At 40.3% G+C, this 19,570-nt stretch overlaps 2 protein-coding genes across 2 annotated transcripts in view; one reads left to right on the forward strand and one right to left on the reverse strand.

The window, feature by feature from the left end:
* CDYL2 (chromodomain Y like 2) overlaps positions 1 to 19,570 on the forward strand; it is a 1,015,850-nt gene that overhangs the window by 188,429 nt on the left and 807,851 nt on the right. Inside the window, exon 1 of the transcript XR_004682909.1 lies at positions 13,096 to 13,281. The gene's annotated coding sequence lies outside the window, so the exon portion shown is untranslated. Of the gene's footprint in view, positions 13,282 to 19,570 lie in introns of the transcript that reaches the window.
* Positions 6,659 to 13,020, reverse strand: DYNLRB2 (dynein light chain roadblock-type 2). The gene is made up of 3 exons (XM_035025301.1): positions 12,946 to 13,020; positions 10,665 to 10,740; positions 6,659 to 7,135 (listed from the first exon to the last, which is right to left on the reverse strand). The coding sequence occupies exons 1-3, from the start codon at positions 12,946 to 12,948 to the stop codon at positions 6,915 to 6,917; spliced, it is 300 nt and encodes a 99-aa protein (XP_034881192.1). The 5' UTR covers positions 12,949 to 13,020; the 3' UTR covers positions 6,659 to 6,914.

The following is a 19,570-nucleotide window of genomic DNA, read 5'->3' on the forward strand; positions in this document are numbered from 1 at the left end:
CCTGAGGAGTCCAGCAACGGCTTCTCCTCCTGTCTAGCCAAAGCCACGGGCTGTGTGTTGAAGCAAGGGAGTGGGTGACCACAATCCATCTGTTCAGGGCCTCTGATGAATATACACTTCCTAGGGAGCCACTGGGCTCCTGGACTAAGTCTGATGAAAGCGGCCAGGGGTGAGCCAGATATAGTTTAGTGGTTAGGTAAGGATGCTTTGGTTTCGGGCAACAGATGAAACCCCCTCTGGTAGTGTACACAAAAGAGGGAAACTTACTAGCAGGCTTTGGAGGTGCTTCATAAACTCCAAGGCGAAACTGCAGTTGAGGACCTGGAACATTTGCAGGGAATCTGTGTTATAAAGCGTGGCAGATGCATTCCTCGCTCCTGAGAACTGGCTCTCTCTGCTACTCTCTGCTGGAAATAGGGGCACCTCCAACACCTGTGCATCAGTCCAGCCACATGGGGACTTCCTCTCTGACTCTTTTCCAAATCTAAATACCAAGGGAGCGTCTCTCATTGGCCTCCTCTGGCCAATATTAAGAAAAACCCGTACATAGGAATGTGGAAATCCTTACTAAATGATAAATAAAGGAATTTGACAGAATTGTGTCCTTAATAGCATTACAACTCTTTAAATCTATTTATGCATGTGGCTAAATATTAGAAGAGGCCACAGTGAGATGTATTAAATGGCTCGTATTCTGGTAAAGTTGGTTTATTTTCTGATATTGCTATTATTCATAATAATAATTGGCATCTATGCTGTGTTGTAGTCTGGAGTGCTAGGCCACAGCAGGTGGGCACATTTGTGGGCCAGTAAACTCAGGTCCAGAGAGGTGTGGACCCTGCTAACCAGTAAGTAGTAAAGTCAGACTCTAGGCCTCATGCTCTTTCAACTGCACCGTATTGCACCTCATGTTGTAAGGTTGACCAAAGAAGGAGAATTAGTATTTTATTTTATTATGTTATGTTAATCATCATACATTACATCATTAGTTTTTGATGTAGTGTTCCATGATTCATTATTTGTGTATAACACCCCGTGCTCCATGCGGTACATGCCCTCTTTAATACCCATCACCAGGCTAGCCCATCCCACACCCCCTCCCCTCTAGAACCCTCAGTTTGTTTCTCAGAGTCCATAGTCTCTCATGGTTCGTCTACCCCTCTGATTTCCCCCCCCTTCATTTTTCCCTTCCTACTATCTTCTTTTTTTTTTTTTTTAACATATAATGTATTATTTGTTTCAGAGGTACAGTTCTGTGATTCAACAGTCTTAGACAATTCACAGTGCTCACCATAGCACATACCCTCCCCAATGTCTATCACCCAGCCACCCCATCCCCCCACCCCCCACCACTCCAGCAACCCTCAGTTTGTTTCCTGAGATTAAGAATTCCTCATATCAGTGAGATCATATGATACATGTCTTTCTCTGATTGACTTATTTCGCTCAGCGTAATACCCTCCAGTTCCATCCACGTCATTGCAAATGGCAAACTTTCATTCCTTTTGATGGCTGCATAATATTCCATTGTATAGATATACCACATAAGAAGGAGAATTTTAAAATCATTTCTGCATGTAGCAGGAATGTTTAAGGTTGGCGACCTCCAGAGAGTGAGTCCTGAGGTCATATGGTGAAGGGAAACAAGGCGTGGAGGTTTCCCAGAGGAAGAACCCAGGAGAAAGGAAGGGGTTCAGTCTTCTTTTCTCTGTGTTCAAGGAATGGCTGGGTACATGGCTAACTCAACCTTCTATACCAAATTTTCATAAGAAATATACATTAATGTGTTACTAACCTTAAATATTCAAGATATTAAGAATATTCCAAACTGCCATGCAGATGCCTGAGTTTCCATTACTAGAGATGATTTCCTACTATGGTAGCACTTTTAGCCCCATGATTCCCGGGATTTCAGGTACCAGTTTATCATTTGTAAGGCTTCTGATTGGAGATGTTAGCACCATTCTGAAAGCTCAGTTTTGGCCTCAAACATGATCTACTTTTTTTTTTTTTAAAGAAATGGAATATAAGACCAAATATTGGTTGATTGAATATCTTTGGCCATTTCACCTAAACATGCTGTAGTGTCCTATATAAGGGCAGTACATTCTTTTCTAATGTCAGAAAAGTAAGAATATTTTGTCCCATGTCAAAGACAGACTAGGGATAATTGTAATCTGTCGAAGACTAAGAAAGTGGGCAGAAATCCGAGTCTTAGTCTATGGTAATTTTCGATTTTAAAGATGATAGGCAATCTAGCTCAAAAGCCAGAATGTACCCTGCAAAAGGGACTGAGAGAGGCAGTACCTGCTGGAGCTTTGGACAGGCTCCCACACATTCTCTACGGGGATGGTCCTCTTCTTCAGTGATGAAGTTTGGGAGTTTGTAACGCTAACGATGTGTAAATGCATTTTCAGCTATTTTATTAAGCTGGCCTTTCCAGGTTCATTATCATTAATATTTATGGCTGGGATATGTTCCTCCAGAGAGTCTGCAAATAGCTCTCCTATTGTTTGGGTAAAATTTGTAGCAAGTTGGTCTAAGGGGAGGCCCCAATGTGTCCAGGCTTGTACTTCTCACAGGAAACGAAAGCTTTGGCAATGGTTTTGTATGGCTGTTGCTCTTTAGTCTATGGGTTCAGGCATCTTTTCAATAGGGCTAATTAACTATGCTGTTATGAATCCAAGGGGGGAATGTGAATGTCTGTGTGCTGGAAGGCAGAGAGGGGTGGTACAAATTCCCCAAGATCATATCCTCCTTCGTTGCAATTGGTGTTGGCCGGTTCTACGTTTTGTTGCCATGGTCTCTGTCTCCAACAAAGGGTTACGGTGTCCTCTGGATGCAGAAGTGCAGCCAGAGTTCCCTGCCCAGTAAGACAGAAGAGTCTTCTTCCCAGGAAGAGCCCACACAGAGCCCTGGCACTTGCAATGGTGTCACCTGCACCTGCCAGAGATTTCCCACTGCTACATCTCAAATGGGGCTTGAAATTTCTGGCTGGGCCAGAAGGAAGGAAGTGGCTTTACCACTCAGCCATGCACCTGCTGATGAGCTCTGGGTGGGCTGGGAAGCTATGGGGAGATGACAGATTTAGGTATTGGAATAAAATGTTACCTCTGGCACATTTTATAACAATGAGCTAATTTTTACTTCCTAAAAACACTTTTTTGGGGGGGAAGTGTGGAGCAGGTTTCACAAGAGCATAAGCCCTCTGAAGAGATGATAAGCACCAATTCCATAGGCAAGATCAGTCCGATACGAGCCCATATACCCAATTCCTGGAAGACACCTGACCCATGTTTCAGGTGAAATCCTCACCTGTAAAATTGAGGGGTTGGATAGATCATCTCTGTGGTCTTTTCCCTCAATAAAGCATTTTCTTGCCATTTGGATTCTAACAAGGCCTTGTTTATGTTTGGAACTGCCAGTGGATGCTGAAGCTGTCCCTGGGTGAGTGAGTTATGGTATCCACACCTCGCTGGGCTGAAGGATGAGGTTGGGTCCAAGGTGGTATATCTGGTCTCCAAGTCATGGCATGGAAGGAAGGGAAAGCCTGTGACTGAGACCTTCTCTTGGGCTGAATTTCCTCTACTTACAGGCTGCATCTGGGTCCAACTGGGAGGGGCTACAGGCTGGGGAGCAGGTGGCACTGGGGACTCTGCGGAGAGGAAATACAAATTTGATCCCACCTAGAGGTGGAAAAAAGAGAACGGGGTTCTAAAAATAGCTAAAAATTAAGAGACACGGCAAACAAATGCAGCATGTGACCCTTGATAGAATCCTGGATTTCAAGATACGTCCCCAAAGGCAAGGGAAACAAAAGCAAAAATGAGCTTTTGGGACTTCATCAAGATAAAAAACTTCTGCACAGCAACGGAAACAGTCAGCAAAACAAAGGGTCAACCCACGGAATGGGAGAAGATTTTTGCAAATGACACTACAGACAAAGGGCTGATATCCAAGATCTATAAAGAACTTCTCAAACTTAACACCCAAAAAACAAATAATCAAGTCAATAAATGGGCAGAAGACATGAACAGACACTTCTCCAAAGAAGACATACAAATGGCTAACAGACACATGAGAAAATGTTCATCATCATTAGCCATCAGGGAAATTCAAATCAAAACCACATTGAGATACCACCTTACACCAGTTAGAATGGCAAAAATTGACAAGGCAAGAAACAACAAATGTTGGAGAGGTTGTGGAGAAAGGGGAACTCTCTTACACTATTGGTGGGAATGCAAGTTGGTACAGCCACTTTGGAAAACAGTGTGGAGGTTCCTCAAAAAATTAAAAATAGAGCTACCCTATGACCCAGCAATTGCACTCCTGGGTATTTACCCCAAAGACACAGATGTAGTGAAAAGAAGGACCATATGCACCCCAGTGTTCATGGCAGCAATGTCCACAATAGCCAAACTGTGAAAAGAGCTGAGATGCCCTTCAACAGATGAATGGATAAAGAAGATGTGGTCCATATATACAATGGAATATTACTCAGCCATCAGAAAGGATGAATAGCCAACTCTTACATCAACATGGATGGGACTGGAGGAGATTATGTTAAGTGAAATAAGTCAAGCAGAGAAAGTCAATTATCATATGGTTTCACTTATTTGTGGAACATAAGGAATAGCATGGAGGACACTAGGCAAAGGAAAGGAAAAATGAAGGGGGGGAATTGGAGGGGGAGATGAACCATGAGAGACTATAGACTTTGAGAAACAAACCGAGGGTTTTAGAGGGGAGTGGGGTGGGAGGATGGTTTAGCTCGGTGATGGGTATTAAGGAGGGCATGTACTGCATGGAGCACTGGGGGTTATACGCAAACAATGAATCATGGAACACTACATCAAAAACTAATGATGTACTGTATAGTGACTAACATAATAAAAAAAAAAATTCTGGATTTAAAAGAAAAAGCTATAAAGGACATTATTAGGACCATTGGGGAAATTTGAATATATGACTGTGTATTAGATGATATTATATCAATATTAACTGTCTTAAATGTGAAACTGGGGTTCTGGTTATGTATATATCTAATAGATAGACTATCTAGAGAGAGAGATGAAACAAATGTAGAATATTAGGAGTTGGTGAATGTGAGTGAAGCTTATGTGGGAGTTGGCTGTACTATACTTTCCACACTTCTGCAAGTTTGAAGTCTTTTAAAATAAAAAGTGTGGGAAAATGACTTGAAAGTTAGATACATGCCATAGTTTAGGGAACTGGGTAAAGGGTACACAGGATCTTTGTGTTATTACTTACAGTTTCATGTGAGTCCCCAGTTATCTCAAAAATAAAAGGCTTGATTGAGAAAAGAGAGGATAGAAGGCAAATATGGCAAAATATTAACATCTGTTCTAATGGGGCTTGGAAATCTGTTATATTTGTTCTATTATTAGTTTCATTATTTTCTGAATGTTTGAAATGCCTAGTAAAAATACACCCTCTGGAGTTCTCTGGTCAGCCCTCCAAGTGTGCACCTGGCCCCAGACCCACTGCTGGTCCCGCAGGCTGTGCTCTGAGGAGTCTGCTGGGCAGGTGGGAGGAGGCGCTCAGCCTTGGGGCTGACCCTGCCCAGAACCATGCCTCCGACTTTTTACTTCCCTTATTTAACCTGGGAAAGCATCTAGTGCCCCCAGAGGGTCAGGACTTCCTACTTCCCTGGTCGCTCCTGCTGTGCTCCACCGGATCTCCCCACATGCTAAGGAAATGGGCAAAATGACACAGTCCCGCTGCTTCTTGGTGTATCTCTAGACTGCAAAGACTGTCGCAAGGAAGCCTGTCTTCTCACGAGAATTCTTCAGTTTTGTTTTGTAGAAAAAAAAGAGAGACCCACATACCAGAATTCATTTATTACATAGCTAAATCACAACTTTACAATACATTCGAAAGGGACTAAATGAGACGTGCACAGTAGTTTACATGTAAAAAGAGAAAACAATATCCAAAAGGTCAGTTCGATTGGAATATAATTTTAGTAATAAAGAGTAAAGGTTTTCGGCTGGGAGTCACAGGACAAGCTGGGCCATAGCAAGGCTATTCGCATGGATTCTGAATGACAATCAGAAGATATTCTTTATCTGTGGAGAGAGGTGGACAAAATTAACCCACCCGAAAAATTAAATTTAATAAATGAATACTTCAGCTAACCTGCTTTTCTCTTCAAAACATCACTTGGACTTTCTATAGACCAATGAGGTTTCCCATCCTCATTGCACTTTGGAATCACCCGTCCAGCTTTCAAAAGGGGCCCAGTTCCAGAGGACCTGGGGCCCAGTTCCAGAGGTCCTGATTTCATTGGCCTGGGGTGAGGCCTCAGGTATCAGTAATTGTTTTTGTAAAGCTCTCCAAGTGCTTTTACTGTGTAGCCAGGGTGAGGACACAGGTGGAGAAAAAGCTTCAGTTTGTGGGTCATTCTGATTTTATAGATGTTCTATAGAGAAGTTTGTTCTAGACTAGATTTTGGAGCATGAGTCCTGTTTTATACAGACATTGGCTAATACTGTGCATGTAATTCCTTCAGGGAAAGAAGTATTTCTATGGCTGCTGTCTGTCCATAGACCAAGTGAATGGGTTCTCTCCCAGGGAAGGTGTAAGACCCTACAGGCCTTTGATCCACTCCCTATTTTATCCTTTGGACAGGAGACATTTCTCCACTCTCCTGAAAGTCTCGGTGTCCTAAGTTCACCTAATGTGGGACCTACATCTCCTAAACTTTTGATTTCTGATAAATGCAAATGGGCAAAAATTTCAACTTCTTCAAAGGTTACATTTGTCCCTAATTTCACAAAATTTCCAGGTTAGATTTTTCAGATTCAAACATCTTCATTTTGTAATTGAAGAACATTATGAGCCATGTTGCATGTTAAAATCTATACTTCCAGTTCATTGAAACAAAGCTTCTATCCGGTAAAGCAGAAAGATGTTTTAAATATGAAACAAAATGCCACATTACCTGGGGCTACCATGATTTCATGTTTCTTTGATCTGATCCTAAGAAAAGTGAGGTCGTTCTGAGGATCAATGTCACGGACCGTGCTCCTGGCTTTCATCGTCAGCTGGTGAAGAAGACCTGCATATTGAACCGTTGTCGAGTTGTCCAACGTTGTTCGGATAGGAATGCCTGTTACGAGATTCACTCTTGGGTTAACATTTTTTGACTATCAAAGGAATATGCACACGATGGAAACACTGGAAAATACTGGTGGTTGTAAAGTGGAAGAAAAAGTTATGGCCGAGATTACTCACTGGTAACAATTTTAGCTTATTCCTTGCCAATCTTTTTGTCTTTACGTGGGTTTTAAAATATACTTGGTCAAACTATCATAACAAAATTGACTCTTGCTTTTTTCTTCATTTAAATGATAGCATATACAAGCTGTTCTTGTCAGTGATAATGCGATCAAATTAGTTTTAATGGCTGTCCACTATTTTATAAACATAATATAACCAATCCCCCATTGTTAGGGGGATTGGTTATATCCCCCTAACAATGGGGGGATTGTTAGATTGTTAGGAACTGTTTTTGTTGTTACTGTTGTTGTAGCTAATGGTGTGATGAACGTTTTGGTGCATACGTTTTTTGGAAGCTGTGAATTGATTACTTCAGAACTAAGGTAACATATTACTCTACAAAATGTACCTCCAAGCGGCTGGTCTACAACCATTGTGCTTTGAAATGCTTGGTCTGTGACCTGGTGCTAGTTTCCTCCCCTAAGGCTAGAAATAGAAAGGGATATCACAGCCCACGTTGAAGAGTGTATCAAAAAGGGATTTTAAACAACATTTCTTTGTATCTCCTCATACAGTATTTTGCATACCTTAAATTTTATAGTAGAGGACACAGCAGTGAGGGCACTCTGGTTTTGCTGGGCATTCCTTGGTTTGCGCTCATTCTTGGCTTAAGCATTATTAAATTTAGTTGCTTGTGTGCTCTATTGTTCCATTATGTGCATTTAAATCTGAACCTATTAATTTAACTGGGAAAATCTAGCTAGACAAATATGCAAGTATAATTCAATTCCGTTCAAATCAATCTAGCTCAATTCAGGTTGCTTGGTGCTTGGGGCTTATTTTTGAACAGGTGCTGTGCTAGGGAGTTGTGTTGAATCTGAGAGGGCCTTCAGATGATTTTGAGAACTACCAGATAGCCAGGGAATTGCAAGGATTTGTTTTGCCAACTTGCCTTTTATTTAGGGGGACATATAAAGGTGAGTTTGGGGTTGCTCAGATTCTACAAGTACCTGAATTAAGGCCAAGCAGTGAAAGAGGCGAACATAGCTCTGGGCTTTCCCTCAGAGAATGCAATTCCAGAAACTTACACAAGAGAGGACTTCAGGTGTGGAACAGTAATTACAAACTAAGGATTTTCCCAGTTTTTCATATTCTTTGAGAACATCCATTCTGACCATGAAACAGACTACTTGCTTTTCTCTTTTAAGAAAACCATTACCTCCGGAATGGGTCTTGCCAAACAAGACAAGGACAATATTTACAGGAAAACCTGTTCAATAAATAAGGTTTTATATCAGATGTGTTCATTTCTGTATAATTATTTGTTGGCCACTGTGCCCTGAAGTCAGTTATGTCATTCACAGCTGATGAAACATGGCAAGGCCTGTGTCTTTAACAAGCAGCAGACTGAAATGTGGCAAGCACTCCACCTTTTGAAAGCACATCCCGTGGACTAGTCTTATTCTGCATCCTGAAGAGTGACTACCTACAAAGTCTGCACTGCTCAGTGTCAAAACAATAAATACAACCAGAATAAATTATTTAAAATATAGATGACAAGATTATGAATCCAGTGCTCAGGCCTATTTAGTTAGTCTATTCATGATCCAAGTCAGTAAATAAAACAGTTAGCCTTTCTGAATAATAAGTGCACGCCGTGGAAACCCTGGGAGTTGTTCATATCCTCTACAGACCGCTTGAAAAAAACCAATCAACAAATATTTATTGAGCTCTTTCTTAGTACCATGTGAGGTAATTAAAAAATAATTTATTAAGAAAGCAATTTTAGCCCATGGTAGAAAATTCACCTACGTCTTCTTCTGAGAAGTAGTCATTGGTTTCTTTGGTAACCTTGCAGAGACATTCTAAGTGTGTTCAAGTATGTTTGTGTTTGCGTTCTTCATTCCTTAATTGTATTGTTCTCTATTCTGTACTTTTATTTTCATTTCAAGACTTGGAAAATTATCCCATTCAGTACACATAAGGCTGGGCCACTCAGGTTTGTGACTGCATAACATGATTGTTGAATGGATGCCTTATGAACATGTAACTAATAAATCCTCCTGACGGGCATTTAGGCTGTTCCCAATCTTTGACTTTTATAAGCAAGGCTACAGAATATGTCTGTGTGCATGCCATTTCACATTTGTGTCTAGGGGTAGGATAAATCCCTACGATGGAACTTCCAGAACAACGAATATGAATTTGATATTGCTGAATTTATGGTAGTACTTTAAAATAGGACTCTCTATGATCCCAGTAAGCTGGTAGTCTTCGACTGTACATTTGTATTTTGGTTGATTGTATTTCAAAAGTATAAGGAATTGGCTGGATGGCTAATAAAATCTAGTGAAATTCAAATGATGGATTGTTAGAGATGTCAAGAACACTTAAAATTAAGAGCCAACAGAAATCAGGCTTATATATACATAAGAATATGTAATAGTTATGACTGCCTGGGACACAAATATGTATATTCACCAGTATCTAATTCAACAGTCAGTGCTGCAGTATTGTAAACAATGAATGGTTTTATAAATGAGAAACCAACATTAACAAAGAATCTATTCTAATAAAAACCTGTACCACTCTGCAGTGGGTGAAACCGATAAGTCTACCTTATCGTCATGGATAGGATGCTTATGTTTCAGTAATGGTGAAACCAAAGGACTCTGGTTAACACATCATATGAGGAGATCTAAATGTATAAATGTGGTAGAAGGCCTACCTCGTCATGAATAAAACCTGAAGATGTATTAAAATGATTTGCTGAAAATGACACTAAAACCACTAGTAGTAAACAAGAACACATGAACACCATCTTAGTTAAATATTTTCAGTATTAAGGTTCATGGGTCTTCTGAAAGCGGCAAAGCTGCGCTATAATAAATGGTACTTTCATCTAAAATTGAGTAGGCTGCTGAAATGGAATAGCTTATGAATTCTGGTCACACAACTTACACCATATGCTATTAATAAACATGCTTGTTATACACTCTGGTTGTTAATAATCTGACCATAAAAATAAACCTTTCGTTTATATGTTTGGGAAAAAATTAATTTGGCTTTCAGACGAGTGCCCTGAATCCTAATATAATCTTATCCTAGTAGGGGTTAATTAGATGAAGTTAATTGGTATTAAAAATGATATTTTGTTGCCTTTGGATAAGAAAAATACTGAGAAACTTCAGGAAAGTAAAGCAAAAATCAATTGTAATTCCAACACTCAGAGATGATCACCGTAACACATCCCTGCCTTTTCTTCCATATGTCTTTTAAGTGTGTATTTGTGACTGGATATATTTATGATTATGATACTTTTTATTTCAGATGCTAAGATGTCTGTCCTAGGCTTGGCACAACAAACAGGTTCTTGGTTGGCTTATGCATGTCAAGAAGGCATCCTGTTACATATTTACCTTCTGCATTTACGACCATAGTTCCGATAACCCCTTTATGGCTCTGGATCCTCTTTAGGGTTTCCTCCACCTCTGCCTGAAGAGATCAGGAAGGCAATTAACCAAAGGGGGTTTTTGTGGTAACCCCAATCCTAAAGTGAATAATGTTTAGAGAGACACCTACCCCCCAATCTCCTTAACCTAAAATACTGGATACTATAATCTCAGACCTCTGGAAGAGAGCTTTGAAATGGTCAAGTCCTGTATCCAAGCCTATATAAGACTCCTACATACAACCCTGACACATCTCTTGGCCTGAACTCTTCTAGGAGTGGAAAGCTCACTGCCTCACAAGAGTTCACTCAACTTTTAATGTCTCTATTTGCTGGAAAAGCATTCTCTAAATTGGACAGAAATCTTCTCCCACTCATGCTTTGCTCATTGATCTTTCTGTATTCATATGAAAAATTCCTTTTCTGTATTATAGTCCTTCAAATAGTTATAGAGATATATGGTTACCTCCCTCTGTCTAAAAGTATCCCTTCACGAGATATCTGATTTTTAGTCCTAAATATTACCTACTTGGGAGTTCAGATGATTAAATTCAGGATATTCTGTAAGCACAACATATTCCAGGATTCTCTTGGTAATTCGAGAGCTTGGTAATCTCAGTGCAAGCTGAATGTTCAACCATAAATGATTATGTTGGAACCCCTTAATTAACTCAGCTTTCTGAATTAATCTTATGCACAGACTATACTGTACCAGTTTTATTCCCCTCTACCAATGCTAAAATCACAAATAATCTTTTTCAAACTTGCATATTATTCCCGAGTGGTCACTGGATTTTCTGAATTCAAACAGTATCCTGCAGTTTCTTGATGAGGGTTTGTGATTTATGTTTTCCTTCCAACATCACAGAGGTGAACATTATCCTACTTTCGTCAAAAAGATAGTTTTCTTTTGCACTTGATGTGGGCAGGGACACTTATGTCCTCTTTTCCACCACTACAGCAGGTACTTCTGAATTTCAGGCATTTGTGTACTGGACTCTCACTTTTTGCCATTATGAATACCATCTCTATTATTTACCTAGCATGCTGTTTAAATTATCTCACTATTAAAAACTTAAACACATTTTACAGGGAAACTATACATCACTACCACTACTAAATGGAAATCTGCTACTGTTTGTCATAAACAGAAATAACCATAAAAGCAAACAAAATGGAGAGAGAGCATATGATTAAATTCTACCCCAAAGAAAGGTCTGAGCCTGAACTCTGATATTCAGGTGAAAAATGGAAATTACCAAATGACAGTGGTGTTAAGGACCTAACAGTGCTGGGGGCTTTCTCCTGGATATAGTCTACGGGCTGGGGCGGGGGAAGAGGAATAACTTTTCAGATGTGATTCGCTGTGTTATTTGTTATTTCCGAGCTACCTTACATAGCAACTAGAGTTTGCATATCACTTTGGGAAACACTGCACTACAGCGAAATACTTATACAGGGGATCCAAAATGTATTACATTTTGGCCGTCTTTAAGGACAATGTCCACAGCTCCTTACAACCACTCACACCCGTTTATCTTTTTTTTTTAACTTCTCTCCCAAATACCTCTCTGCTGTCAGCCTTTCCCTCTCCTCTTCCAGTTGTTTTATAAATGCCTCCCAATACAATCTCTGAATCCCCATCTCCAATCCCCTTTTCATTCCTCTTAAAATTCTCTCACCTTGCTCCTTTTCAAACTATCCCCAGTCTCCCCTTTCCTTTTCTTCTCCTTCTTTTTCATTTTTTTGCTCTCTCCTCCTCTTCCTCTTTATTTTCCTTTCTTCTTTCTCAGTGTCGCCTCCGTCTCCCCTCTCCCCATTCCCCTGCTCTCCCTGTCGCATCTTTCTTCCTTCCCAGGATCTGACTTTGCTCCTCTCCATCTCGTCTTTTCCTTTTCAAACTTTTCCTCACTATCGACGTCTCTCACCCCCTCAACATCTTTCATTTCCCCCCAATCTCTCCCTTTCTCGATATCTACACCCCGCAAATTCCAGCCCCCGGAATCAACTCCATAGGTAACTATCCCTCAAGATAGTTTTCCCCATCTAGGTATCGTCTCCCCTCTAAGGTCGCCCTCTCCTTCCTCCCGGGTCTCCCCGTCGCCCCTCCAAGAAGCTTCTGGAGCCCCCAGCCCTCGCTGCGACCCCGGCACGGGCGGGCCGGGGTCGGCCTCGGGGGCCGGACAGGGAAGGCCCCCGACGTCGGCGCCCCTGAAGCGACGGGTCGCAGACGCAGGCTCCAGATTTACCATTGTGCGGACGGCGAGACTCGACTCAGTCCGGCACCACCGCTGCCCGGGAAGTCAGCAACGCTTCCAGCCGTTGCTAGGAGACGGGGGAGGATGTGACCTCCCGGAAGTGTCGGTGCCCGCGCCTGCGCGTACGCTGGTCCCGCGGCAGCCGGGGGCGACTCTTCCGCCCTGAAGTGGTCTTGACGCCTTTCGGCCGCCGTAGGCGGAGGTTGAGGCCGGTGGCCCCCGGTCGCTTACCTGGGTGCGCCAGGGCCCGCGGGGTCGTGGGCCTGAGGAGCCGAGTGGGCATAGGCCTGGTCATTCGTTCGTCCATTCAGTCATTCATTCCTTGAGGTACGCTTTAATGTAACAGCCACTTCCTCATTCGAGAACGTTTTCTCGAGCCCCTGCCACGTGCCGGGTGCTCTGGGCCTGAGTTCACTGTAGCCGAGGAGACAGACCAGATGCGACACACGAAGCAACACTGTCCCGGTGTGATACGCGCTCAGGAGCCAATAAGCAGGGGATGGGGCCGTCTGACTCTGGGCTTGGGCCGCTTTAGAGATTTGGTGACAGACTCAGCGGCCTCGCGACGCTCAGGGTACTTCCTTTCGCACTGTCCCCCACCGATAGTTTTTTTTTTTTTCCCCTTAAAATATATCGCAGCATTGAATAGTACAACCATATATGTATATATTTGTTGATTTATATCTCCTTACCCCCCAGACAGTAGGGTAAGCTGCATCTTGACTCTCTTCAAGTGGTAGTGTCCCCTTACTGCTCTCCACTCAGCTGAAGAGTTTCTACTCACCAGTGTATTTGTTTAATTCATTAGGGTTTTGTTTTGTTTTATGCTTGGGTTTTTTTTTTTTTTTTGGTCATTATCTGTCAGCAGTTCTGAGTTGCTGAGAAATTGCAGGTGGTAGTGTTGGAGGCTCAACAAATTGCCATAGAAGAGCATTTCACTAGCTATTTAAGGAACTGGTGGAGGAAACGAAAAGGCCAGTTAGGGATGGTCAGCAGTCACTTGACCTTTTGAAGGGCATTGGTAATGTCTCTGTGGCCTGGGAGGCAGAGACTAACCATTGTCAGAAGTGCAGCAGGAACATGGGGTGGCTGGAGTCATAACGCCTTGGGGTTTGAAGAGGGCAAACACTGATTGCTAGATACAAGTTACAGGTTGGGAATTCATCCCCGTTGGACCATGCTGTAAGGACTCCCTGTGCTACTGATGGGGTTTGTGGTTCCATTTCCCAAAAGCAGCCTCCAGCCAAACAAGTCGTACTTATTGTTAAGAACGTCAGCTAGAATCTGGATGGGCCCCTGTCAGGGATGCTCTGAAACAATTTTGAAGTTGGTCCATTTCAACTTAAGAGTCTATCATTTCGTGACATTATGACAATACTGTGAGAAGCTCTAGTTCTGCTTTCTTTTTTTGGTGCTGGGGGAGGAGATAATGGTCACTGTCATTCTGTCCTTTTTCCTCCAAGAAACTTAAAAATGCCTCCCAAAAACCCAGATCACAATAGCTAAGTAATCCTCCTTTTGACCAACACCTGGATCTCCAACCAAGATTATTTGGAGTGGACAGCTGAGGTTGTAGGGGAGGAGTCTGGTGTGTGTGTACAGATCTGGCTCTTGACTGATTGCCTATATCTAGCATTTTAAATAGTAAAAGTATAGGTATTTTCAGTAATAAAAATGGCTGAATTTTATAAAGACCAATTCTAGGGCTCTCTGGGTGTTTCTGATCAAGGATATTCCTACTTGATTGTGTAGCCATTTGTTTTGCTTATAAAAATCAGTGGCTGTGCACCATATCTTTTATGTCAGTCAGCTTTAATGAAGGAATCAACTGCATATGCATAGAGTGTGAATCCCCCCCTCGTTTGTGGAGTCAAGGTGTCAAACTCGTTCAATAGCTGACAGCTGTGATTAGAGCAAAGCAAGACTCCAGCATGAAAGGCACTGACAGGAGTACCCAACTGCTGAAAAAGTAATAAGAAGTAGCCAAACTGACTTCTAACCAACAGTCAAGTTTGACTCACTGTGCCCAGGAAATCAATGAGGAGAATATGAGCCATTTTCTCCTTATTGATTTTCACTTCTAATTATTCCTTGGAGGTAGCTTGGTTTAATTTTTATGCCTTTTTGTGAATTATCCCTTTCCCTTCTCCTCCTCCTGCCATCCTGTTACCCCTCCTTTTAACCTACAGTAAGTGCTAAGTAACTTTGAACTTAAGTGAAAGAATTAATGCATATTTTTTTTCCAAGTACTCTGAAGTGACCCCCAAATTTGTGGTACATACAGAGACAAAGTCCACTATTCTTCACATAATTTTGTCAAAGAATTTTGTCAAAATGAGGTGATTTTTTTCTGAGGTCTCTCTTTCCCACTGGTAGTTTGCTAGTGCTCTTTGCTTAGCTTGAAGAAATCTAGGTAATTTGATAATCTTGAGTCATCTCTTGGAATTTTCTATACCACCCCATACATCTATCTATCTTTGGCATTCGTGTTTAGTTGGCAAATACTGTAAACTGGGCCATGGAATATATTTGGTGCCCATTTTGTCATAAGATAAGACATTCTTTGTCAACTTAAACAGAACTTCTAGTACTTATTTCACTTCAGAAAGTGAAATGTTAGATTCTTTCATTAGATTCTTTGAAAATGCCCCCTATTAGTAAGGCAGAATTAGAGGATGTCAGTGATCTCAATAAGTATTGCACATAATACAACCTGATGCCAGAGATTTGCAGAATTATAGGTTTAAGGTTTCAGAAGGTCAACTATTTTCTACTTATTAGGACAAGGGCACCCTCTAGGGTAATTCTTTCCAGGAGTCAAGTGTCACATAAACATTGACTTGCCATAAAGGAATTCTCCGTGTTGGAATTAAATGGTTTCCTTGAGCGCAGAATTTGGAGTTGCATGCAGCTGTGGTTGATGTTCCTAGGTGTGTTTCCCTGAGTAAAATAAATCCTCAGAACTTTCATTTCCTCATTTATAAAAGAGGAAAGATAGTATCTACCTTAGGGAGTTGATGTGAGATTTAAATCATACAGGTAAATGCCTGGCTTGTACCAGATGCCCAATATGGGTCATTTTGCCACGTTTCTTTCTTGTGTCTTTTCCTTTCTTTAGTCCATCCTTCCTTTTATCTTTCATTCCTTTTCTCTTCTCTCTCCCTCTATCTCATCTCTTTCTCTAGCCTCTTCCTCTCTACTTCTGTCCCCTGTTTCTTTCCTCTCTTCTTAACCACCTTCTCTTCAACCTCCTTTTCCTTCATGCCCTCCCTAGGAAAAATATCCAGAATTCATATTGTTGACTTTCTCACTAAAGGACATCTTTCCCTTTCTTCTCTTATTCCCTTTCTCCTGCTATTCACATTGAATATATTCTTCATTGATCCCTAATCTCATTTTCCCACAAGCTCCATTTTTATTTTTATTTATTTAAGTAATCTCTATGCCCAGTGTGGGACTCGAACTCACAACCCCAAGATCAAGAGTTGCATGCTTTACCAACTGGGCCAGCCAGGTGCTCCCATAAGTCTTATTTTTCAACTTCTAGCTCCAGTAAGCAGTTCCCTACTCAGTGAATTGCACTTAGTAGAAATTGTCAGTATCTCAGAGTTGAGGGCAAACTAAGTATTTTCTCATCTGTTAATTTTGTTCAAAGAAGGAAGGGCTGAAGGGAGCAATAAATCCCACATACTTTATGTACCCCTTCTTTTTTTCTGATAATCCATTCCCAAAGTCTTTCATCTGTTTTTTTCAAGCTCTCTGATCTATTTAGTTTCAAAATTAGGTTAAATTTGGTAGGTATGACACAAAAAAGGTTAGATGCACAAAAGTTAGGGTGGTGAGTTACTAAAAAATGAACTCTTGTGTAACTCTCAACTAGGTGAAGAAATAGAACACTGTCTGTATTCCAGAAGCGTCCACATGGCCAATTCCAATCATTGCATCCATAGTGTATGGCCTCAAACACCTAAAATATTTATCTGTCCCTTTACTGAAAAAATTTGCCAGTCTCTGTAATAGTCTGTTCCTTCTCTCTTTAGTTTTCAAATATGTTTGGTGGTTGAAAACAAAAAATTGTAACATTGTTCAGAGTTTTCAAAGTATATACATACAGTATGTAAAATAATTACAGTAGAAAGTCGGGGAGGGAAAGTGATTTATCTAAGAGTAAGGATCTTACGTTCCACTTGAAGTATTTAAGTAGTGATTCTAAGTAGACTGAAAAATGAGGTATATAGCTCCTAGAGCAACCAGTAAAAAAGCATACAGATGTAGCAAAACATCGTAATAGATATGTTAAAATGAAATACTAAAAATTGTTCAAATAATCTAAAAGGGAAAAGGGCAAACAGTGGAATGGAAAACAAGTGGAACAATTAGAAAGCAAATATTATAATTGTAGAATTAAATCCTGATATATCAGTGATTGCATTAAATGTAAATAGTCTAAGCACATCAATTAAAAGACAGATTGTTAGAATTAATTTTAAAAAAAGATCAGTGATTTGTGTTTCTGGAAATTTGGAGTAGATGTACTTTTCCCTATTCCTCCTACTAAACATAACTAAAATGCCTGGAAATTATACAAACACAAGAAGACTCTGGAATATGGAAAGAATTAGATTGCCAAGGGAATTTGGGACCCAAGGAATGACACGATCATAAGTTACCTGGGTTTTCTTTTTGCTGCATATATTCTGGACTTGGAGCTGAAGAAGCTGGTAACCCAAAAATCTGACAGACATGGAAATTTTAAAAAGCTTTTTAAATTAATTTTAAAATTAAAATTAAAAAATTAAAAAAAGTTTATTCTCTAGCCAAGGGACCAGGAAGGGACCAGCCAGCAAGATGGAAAGTCACAGAAAATAACCATACTTGTCCAGCCAAACACCACAGAAAAAGACTAGGAAGGCCAGGTGGAGAGTATAGACTTCCACTCTCACTTTACTGTAACTCCCCCCATCCTGCACCAGATAATATCAGAGAAGGCTTAGTAAGAAGTCAGTTCTTTCATCCTTCTTGGTATTAACTAATTAGGCACCTCCCCACACCTTGCAACAGTTTCAGTGAAGTCCATTTGGGGAGCCTGGACGGCCACCTCCACTGTAGCATATGATAATCACATTAAATATAAACAATCAAAATATACTAATAAAAAGGTATAGATCATCAGAGTGGATTAAAAAACATGACCTAACTACATGCTGTCTACAAGTCACTGACTTCAAATATAATAATATAGGCATATAGAAAATAAAAGGATGGAAAAAGATATGTCATGTAAACAATCCAAAGACAGCATGAGTAGTTATACTAATATTAGATAAACAGACTTCAAACCAAAGAAATTTGCCAGGTTCAGAGAGGACCAATAATGATAACATGGTCACTTCACCAAGAAGACATAGCAAATCTAAAAATGTAGGCACCAAACAGCTGAGCTGTGAACTGTATAAAGCAAAAAGCGGCAGAATTGAAAGAAGTTGGCATATCTTCAGTGATATTTGAAGATTTTAACACCTCTTTCTCAAAAATTGATAGAAGAATCAGAAAATCACCAGGGATAGAAAAGTCAACATCATCAACAAATAAGATCAAGTTGACATTTATAGAACAATCAACGTCAGTAGAATCCATATTCTTTTCAAGTGCCCGCAAAACATATACCAAGATAGACCATATCCTGCGCTATGAGACACACCTGAACAAATTTGAAAGAATTGAGCTCATACAGAGTATGTTCTCCAACTACAGTGGAGTCAGGCTAGAAATCAATAACAGAAAGATATTAGGAAAATATCCAAACACTTGGGAAATAAACAATACTTTCTAAATAATCCATGAGTCACAGAGGAGATCTTAATGAGAAACAGTGAACTAGATGAAAATGAAAATACAGGATATCAAAATTGTGGGATACAGCTAAAGCAATGTTGAGAGGGAAGGTTATAGCACTAAATGCTTACATTAGGAAAGATGAAACAAATTAATAATGCGAGCTCTCACATGAAGGGCTTAGAAAAGAAGAGCAAAATCAAAGTAAGCAGAAGAGCGTAAATCATAAAAATAAGAGTAGAAATCAATGAAATTTAAAACAAAAACAATAGAGAAAAAATAGTTTGTTTTTCGAAAAGATCAATAGACAAACTTCTAACAAGGTGGTCAAAGATAAGAATGGGAGAAAACACAGATGAGCAGGAATGAAACGTGGGATGCCACTACATACTCTGAAGATATAAAAAAGAGGGAATGCTGTAAACAGCTCCACATGCATACAGTTGATGACTTAGATGAAGTGGACCAGTTCCTTAACACCACCTACCACAAAAATTCACCCGGTATGAAATAGGTAATTTGAGTAGCCCCATACTATTAAATACATTGAATTTTCATATTTGAAAATTCCCCAAAAGAAATCTTCACTGGAGATTCACTAGAAAATTCTCTGAAATGTTTGAAGAATAATTAACATGATATATACACAACATCTTCCAGAAAATAGAAGGGGGAAAACTTCCCAGTTCCTTTTATGAGGTTTGCATTACCCTGATCCTAAAAGCAGACAGAACAGTATACAAAAATTAATAAGTAAATGGAAAGAAGGAAAGAAAATTAT

Source organism: Mirounga leonina, unplaced genomic scaffold (assembly GCF_011800145.1).
Source record: "Mirounga leonina isolate KUSES-001 unplaced genomic scaffold, KU_Mleo_1.0 Mir_180, whole genome shotgun sequence".
NCBI lineage: Eukaryota > Metazoa > Chordata > Mammalia > Carnivora > Phocidae > Mirounga > Mirounga leonina.